Source organism: Garra rufa, chromosome 19 (assembly GCF_049309525.1).
Source record: "Garra rufa chromosome 19, GarRuf1.0, whole genome shotgun sequence".
Taxonomy (NCBI): Eukaryota; Metazoa; Chordata; class Actinopteri; order Cypriniformes; family Cyprinidae; genus Garra; species Garra rufa.
In genome coordinates, this window is record NC_133379.1 from 21490762 (window position 1) to 21499194 (window position 8433).

The following is an 8433-nucleotide window of genomic DNA, read 5'->3' on the forward strand; positions in this document are numbered from 1 at the left end:
TCCTGTCTGGTCCGTTCTTACCCAAAGTGCATATTTTATCTGTGACAATCTCCTAAGCAGGTGGTCAGAGATATAAAGACTTAATTTGAGAAACTTTACATACTCATTATAGTAGAATTACTTCGGCAATTCATATAGAGAGTATTAAAATCAAACCACAAAGTGGCAATAAGAAGGCAGAACTAATATTGTCGAGCAGCAGTAGAACATAATTACAAATGTGTACTCAAATGTAATGAAAAACTTTATTGAAAGATAAAAGTGCTTCTAAAATGAGCTGTCAGGTAAAGTTTCTTTAATGCAAGTAGCTTGGAAAAGTTTGGGGTCATTATGTTTTTAAATGGTTTTGAAAGAAGTGTCTTTTTAATGGTGTGTGCACACCAAATGTGATGTAAATATTCAAATCGCATTATTATTCTAATGGTGTGTGCACACCAAAAGTGAATTTAATTATTTGCGTAGTACACATACAAAGTCAATGCAATGAAGCAAATTTGTGCTGTGCGACGCGATTGCCGCAAACAGCTTGACACATCCAGCTTGACGTGTCCAGCTGTATCAGAAAATGAAGGAAAGCATTACTTGATGGAGTACACACCAAAAGCGAAGCGAATATTCGCATCGCGTTATCGCTCTAAATTACTTGTGGGATGTATTTCGTGTCACTCGCACGAAAAAAAATCATTGAATAACGCTCTCCCTTTTCTGATACAACCGGACTTGTCAAACTGGATATGTCAATACGCTCTTCACCTTTTGGCTTGGTGAATTTTCTGCTTAAGGCGAGACACTGCAGGAAAATAGGGTAAATAAATTAACTAATAGTTATTGTCTTACTTACCCAGTTGATTGATTACTTTGGTAATTGCAAAAAAAATTTGTATTACAAGTTTTCTAAAACATTAGATTTAAATATGCAAATGAGGCATTGTTTAATTAAATATGCACTAATTTGCATACATTTCTTGTACAAAAATCTAAACACAGGATGAAGTCGGTTTCAAATGTTTTTACAGAGGGGATTTTGGGTATTACATTTCATCACCACATAATTCAGAAAAAAACTTAGAACAGTCAGGAAACTGTTGAGGTATAAAATGTTGTACAAAATGAAGCAAATTATATATATACAAATCCCTCTGTAAAAACCTTCAGGATATAGACAGGAATAAAAATGCAAAGTTTGGTGTGTTTAAGTGCTACTGAAGTGGAGATTTATGGGTCAGTGTAGAAGAAAAAAATTATTTTGAGTAAATAGCCTTTAATAATATGCATTAATTAAAATCTATTGACACAAATAGATAAAGTGCTATTAAACACTTTTTTTTGTTTTCTTTCCACTAGTCTGAAAAAAACAAACACTTAAAAGCCAAAAAGCACAAAATCTCAAACTTGATAGGTGCATGAAAAAACTGCATTTTTGCCTGCAGTGTCTCTCCTTAAGTTGACATTTTTCAACTTGCGCAGAAGATGCGATTGAGGCATATATTGTGCGTTTACGTCAATAAATTACTTGTGGGATGTATTTTGTGTCATTTGCATGAAAAAAAAATTTGAATAATGCTCTCCTTTCTCTGATACGACCGGACATGTCAAACCGGATGTGTCAATAAGCTTTTCGCCTATTGACTTGCATGCCAATGCGTCATTTTTTTTTTGTGTGTGTGCAATAGCGTCTCACAATTCATGTCATTTGCCTTCACATTGTCTGATCTAATTGTGTGAATAATTACATTGGCTTTCTTCAGATATTTGTGTGTAGACTAATTTGACTTTAGATAATCAAATATTAGTCTCTTTTGTTCACTAATGGTGTGTTCACACCAAAAAGAGTAGTGAATATTTGCATCGCATTATTGCTCTAAATTACTTGCGGGATGTTCTTTGTGTCAAAAAAAAAAAAAAAAAAAAAAAACATTGTGTAATGCTTTTCGCTTATTGGCTTGTGCGACAACGCGTAATGCAAATTTTCAGCTTTTTTACTTGCACGGAAGACGTTGATTGAGTCACATTTAATTATCATGCATATAATTAAAAAGTTTTGGTGTGCACACACCATAGTTTCTTTAGACATTCTGTGGACTCACCTGGCCTGAACATCATCAATAATGCCTTTATAGTGCTCAATCTCAGCGATGATGGCCTCTTTAGTAGCGGTGAGGCTGTCAATCTGGGATTTATACGTTCCGATGGCAGAGGTCAGAAGGATGGAGGTGCTGGCAGGTCCACCTTGCTCTGGGTTAGTAAACATGGAAATCTTGGCTTTGAGTACTGCGTTGTGCTGCTCCAGAGACCTGGCCTGTGAAACAACGTAATATTGATCATAAATTAATCTGATATGGCATGATGTTTGTGAAAATGCTTGAAAATAATTCCAAATGAGAATTTCACCCGCCTTATCAATGAAAGATGCAAATTTATCATTGAGGACCTGCAGCTCCTCCTTTTCTTTTAAGCGCGTGACCTGCACCGTGTCTAGTGATGGGAGTGTTGGGTCGATGCTTAGCATTGGACCGGCACCTGCATCCACCGTAGTGGTAGAGCTGATGAAGGATGGGTTGAAACCATAGCCTCCGATTTTAAACACTCTGCCCCCAAGACGGGCTCTGAGTGGAGCCACACCAGCCCTCAACCCCGCTGCTCTGGCTCCACCAGCACCCAAGCCAAGGCCTCCACCGAGAGCGAGAGCACCTCCGCCGAGGCCCAATCCAGCTCCTGCACCAGCTCCAGCCCCGAAACCTGCACCCAAACCTCCTCCCAGGCCAAAACCGGCTCCTGCTCCACCTCCTCTCACCAAGCCGAGCGAACGGGACAGAGCTGCGCTAGCGCCTCCACTGCCCCTGGATCCAGAGAACAGACGGTTGCCTCCATAGGTGGCTCCAAATCTGACGGCTCCCCCACTGATACGCAAGCTTGACTCTGTCATATTTGCATTCAGAGCTGGGGTCCAGGTTTTTGCCGAGGAGTCCTGGTGCTCAGTCAGAATGCCTCGATCACACTTTGTCTTTAAATACCCAGATCTTTGAAGGGCCGCCCAAAAAGGTTTGCTGTAGCTGTTGTCCCGGCGGACAGACAGGCAAGCGTCCCCCCTGCAGGCACTGATTTCTATCCAACATGTCTTAGATAGCTTAACAGCCTTGGTATGTGGCATTGAGAGAAATACAACCCTCCAGCAACTTTGTGCACATTTAAAGTACAATATAATGATTGACATTTTCAAACTCAGTTTATATTCATGTAGTCTTATTATTTTTGTCAGTGTTTGAAACAGAATTCTTTTCCAGCTAACAGAACATTCTGCAAAGTTATTGTTTTTAAGATATTCTACAAACATTCTTCAATTAACATTTATAGAATGTTCATTCAAGGTTATCTAGTGTTTAATAACATTCTAAAAACAGTTACTTTGTAAATGTAATAGGTTACAGATTACAAGTTACTCTATTTAAAATATAATAGTGTAACTATTTCAATTACTCTATTAATGTAACTGATTACATTTGATTACTTTTTGAGTTACTTTTTAAGATTTCTAATGTTTTCAACTGTTAAAAGGGTTAACTTTACAGTAATACTCAACTCTGATTAAGTTACCGTCAGACTTTCAAAATCCATCATCACTTGAATGAAGATTATAATTCAATTTTAAAGCACAGCCACCACAAAATTAGACTTTAACATCTTTCTTTACTTTGAGTATTGAGGTTAAATGCAGATTTAAAATAATAACAAAAATAGTAAACATTATTATTGTATATTATACTACGTTGAATGCTTAAATCTGATTGGCCGACGAATGTTTTAATGATGTGTGCATTATTTTCAGGGAAAGGCACAGCAAACGTAGTTCCAGGCAACTCTTGAGTCTTGACCGCATTACATGTCTATATCACTTCGCAACACGATTTTTAGTTACTTTAAAGGTCCTTATAGCCTAAAAATGCAAAATAAGCAAAACTCACAACAACACTGGCCAAACAAATAAATACAGTAAACAATAGGATAAAAACAACAGATTGTTTGTATGTTTTTGCAACAAAATTACGTTTTATCATGTACAGAAAGCACATACTCTATTTCTCCCACTTTCTCCCCCTCACAGATGCACACACATACAGTAGCATCACTATCTGATCTCTAACGCAGTCAATGTAGTGGAATAAAAACAATACATACTCTTTTCTACTGCAACTTCAAATGAGGCAAGACAATGTTGTCCAAACTAGCGCTGAATTCCTGAGGTAATTTTATATTTTATGTTACTCTGTTTGCTGTGCAATGTCTCTTTGCTTCTCTACAATGTCGCCTGCTATTTCAAATGCACAAGCCCTTTTAAATTTGAATGAAGTCTGATTAGCTGTCAGTGTTTTATCGTTCATCAGCTGTAAAAAAAATCATTCTAAAAAAGTGATCTCAACGATATCGTTGCCCTGTATCCTTATTGTTATAGTTGTTGTGTGAACACTGCTATTCTCTTACATTTGAAAGGATTTTTAGAACGTTATCTTAATAGTTATATTATCGTTATCGTGCTTGGTGTAAACGGGACTTTAGTCTGCTATCCAGGGTTGCCAGGTTTTCACAACAATACCCGCCCAATTGCTACTCAAAAGTAGCCCAAAAGTAACCCAATCACCTTTCGAGGGGGGTCCCTGGTAAAAAAAAATTGCGTTCCAGGGGGTTTCAACCCACAGACATGAAAAACAACCCGCGACAACAGTATAAAAGTAGCCCAATTCTGCGTGAAAACCATGGACTTGGCAACGTTGCTGCTATCAATGGCTCAAGTGTGGATACTAGGTATAAAATTACCTTTTTGAATTAGCAAAGAAGGCGGGATGAGCTGCGTAAATTAATTAATCCTACTCACAATAGCCTTTTAAGGACAAAAACCAGACGAATGTCTTGAAATATATCATCTGATCGATCTCTTAAGGTATAACAGTAGTATAAGCAGAATAATTGATGACGGCCCATTGAGTTCTTAGAAAGTTCGAATCACCACCTCTGGTGTGCATTATTTTCTAAGAATTCAAGGCTCATTTGATTTTTCTTATGTTGAAAACAGTTGTGCTGCTAATATTTTTTTGGAAACTGGGCTACATTTTTGTTCAGGATTCTTTGATAGAAAGTTGAATTTCCTTTGCAACATCACAAACATCTGTACTATCACTTTTGATCAGTTGAATGCATCCTTGACTTTACACGTTTTAAGAGCGCATCATATGACTGACATTTTGAAAGTTGTTTTATATTCGTGTTTAGTCTTATTCAAGCGTGCACAGGAGATAAACTGTGAATTTCGTGTTACTGAGCTGACAAGCCTGTAAGAGGAGCCTGTCATAAATCAAGATGGCTGTGACAGTGAGAGGCAGGTGAAATATCTTTTTTTTAACCCAAAGGATAAATTGGAGCTGCTGCAAAATTGCTGACAGGTATGCAGCGTGCTGTAACAGCTTCCAGAGTGTAATGCTGGGTCAGGCTATTATCACTGTTACTTAATCAGTTGAGCTGTATCTTAGTTACAGGAATCAACATTTTCCTTTAAAATAAACAGTTACAATAGGAAGCAGTCTCTTTAAACATTAACAAAATTATATGCTACTGCACACTCAGCTGCATCCAGATAAAGACAAATGAAAAGTATTTGGTAATATCTTTGGAGACATAGTCCACTGAGATGGAAAATCAGCCTCTTTTTAATCATTGTTTAGATACAGATAACTAATTCTGAAATTACTGATGAAATGTTAGATTAGTACAGATTCATACATTTATAAACACATGATCAGTGAAGCACAGTGATCTCATTTAAAGATTAAACACCCAGGCTAATAAGAAAATAACAGATTTCTGTCTGAAAAATGGTCTTAAACTGTGCTTTGTCATGCTTTCCAATAACAAGATGCAGATGATCTGCAGGTTGGCGTGCATTACGCTGAAACTTTGCCAGAGGAAAAACAAAGGCTTTCATGAGAGTCCAAGCATGCATCACTGACACAGACTCCAGAAATACAGAAAATAGTCTTGCACAAATATTGTGAATATGATCCCATAAGAAATGTGGGAAAACACAACAATGTTCAGTTTATATGCTGGATGTGTAGTCAAATAAGCTTTATTATCTACATGAAAATCTTCACAACTATTAGAATACATGTTTTAATAACAAAAGAATCATAAATCTGATCCGACAGATCAATGTGTGTTAATACTGGTATGATTAGTACATGATTCTGCTGAATGCTTGGTTATGGATATGGCAAAATAAATTGCATATATTAAACCAAAAGCTCATAAGCTCTGCAATATTATTTCATCTCAATTACAAATAAACATACAGTCTAATAATAATATTTATACTATTCTAACAGTAGAATAGTAAAGCCGTAGTCTTTTAATTACCCTCATGATTAAACAAAATTAACCCATTTAATCCCAAATTTTGCTTTACACTCCTTGAATAGGCCAATAAAATTAATAACAACAAACAAAAAATGTATATAGATATAACCAGTCTTACCAGCAATAGCCAAAAAGACATTGTAAAAAAAAATTATGAGTTTTTCTTTTATGCCAAAAATCATTAGGATATTAATTAAAGCTCATGTTCCATGAAGATATTTTGTAAATTTTATACCATAAATATATCAAAACTTTTTTTTGAGTAGTAATATGCATTCCTAAGAACTTCATTTAGAAGAACTCCATTATTTATTTCATTTTTGATTTTATTTGCTATATATAAATAATAGTACATTAAATAAATTAAATAATTTAATAAAAATAAATATACAAATAAATAATAAAATGTAACTTTTTATTGTTTAAATTTAAACATTAAAAGTACTATATACACTACTGTGTACTATATACTATATATATATTTTTTTGTAATTTTATTTACTAATATATATATATATATATATATATAATTATAATTACAAAAATTTAATAAAAAATAAATACAAATAAATAAATTTAAACAAAAAATAAAATGTAAAACAAAAACATAAAATTTAACTTTTTTATTTAACTTTTAATTTTAACATTAAAAGTACTATATATTACTATAAATTTAAATTGCTTGTAATGTTAAAATTAAAATATAAAAAGTAATAATTTTATTATTTATTTTTATTAAATTTTATATATATATATATATATATATATATATATATAAAATTTAATAAAAATAAATAATAAAATTGTTACTTTTTATATTTTAATTTTAACATTACAAGCAATTTAAATCCTACATTAACAGCATCTTTTTAAAATTTTAATAACCAAACATGAAATTAAACGAGAAGTCATGTGACAAAAATGTTAGAAAATCAGAACAATCTTTAGATTCATTTATTCAGCTACTCGTTTAAAACCATTCAAACTCAAAAGTACATGTTATTTGAGGGATTAAATGGGTTAAATGAGTAGAGAAAAACAATCAGCACCTTGGACAGCATCTTGAGAGAATCCCAAATCAAGATTCCTTTCAAGCACTGGTCCACTGTTGTGTTTCACCATCCATTGATTTCCACTTAGAACGCGTTATTAAATTAAAGGACTGTCATTACTCAGATACTTTGTAAAGTCCACCATAGGTTTCCCAACGCGAATAAAGAGATTATAGACGCCTGCTTATTTTACATATTTACAAAAGCCACAGTTTTCATTGGTTATGAGGAGCCAGTAGCGTTAACTCCGTCCAAAACGACTCCCTCCCGGTGTTTCGCCTCAGTGTTTGTCGGTGGATGTTGCGGTGGAGCGGGGCGAGCAATCACGCAGCGGCTCAGCGCGGGCTTCACTCGGACCGGGATAGAGGAGCCACAGTTATCCCGCTCATATTCCTCTTGCGCCTTCAGCATCTTCCTCTTCTTCATCTTGCTTTTGTGAAAGTGGTAGGTGGTCAGTGACAGCAATATAATCCCGATAATGGCCATTCCCAGCACCAGAAGAGCGACGGTGGATGAGAAAGGCTGAAGTACGTGCTGAACTTTCTCCGTGAGCGTCCCGTTAATCTCAGCAGGTCCGTTAAAAGCGCCCCACGTAATCTCAGATGCCTTCATTATTCACAGATTTACAATTCCAAGTGGGCTGCTTAGAAATATCCGTTTGTCGGTGGATTTATTTCAGCCGGTTAGCCATCTCTTGTGACAGCCCTGGAAATAATTCAAGGGGGAGAAAAAATGAGGGTGTTTTAAAACTTAAAACGATAAACTGATAACAAAAATTGCTTTTGGTAAATTAGGAATGCTAATTAAATCTGTATCCGTACCTGATATAACAGCCCGGTCCCGTTCACTGAATTGCTGTGGAAAAAAGGTGTTGGTTTGGAAAGATGACTTCCCACAGATGTCTGACGTAACCTGTGTTCATTACGTATTCTGCGAGCTTTCGTCTCAACTACACGTTGTAAAATCCTTTGTTAAT

At 35.3% G+C, this 8433-nt stretch overlaps 1 protein-coding gene across 1 annotated transcript in view; it reads right to left on the reverse strand.

Annotated features, from left to right (window-relative positions):
- The window catches only part of LOC141292002 (thread biopolymer filament subunit alpha), a 4765-nt gene extending 1838 nt beyond the window's left edge, over window positions 1-2927 (reverse strand). Inside the window, exons 1-2 of the mRNA XM_073823981.1 lie at window positions 2396-2927; window positions 2088-2299 (exon numbers count right to left, since the gene is read on the reverse strand). Of these exons, the coding sequence (XP_073680082.1) occupies window positions 2088-2299; window positions 2396-2926 (743 nt within the window). The 5' untranslated portion in view covers window position 2927. The remainder of the gene's footprint in view (window positions 1-2087; window positions 2300-2395) is intronic.
- Window positions 2928-8433: the final 5506 nt, after the last annotated feature.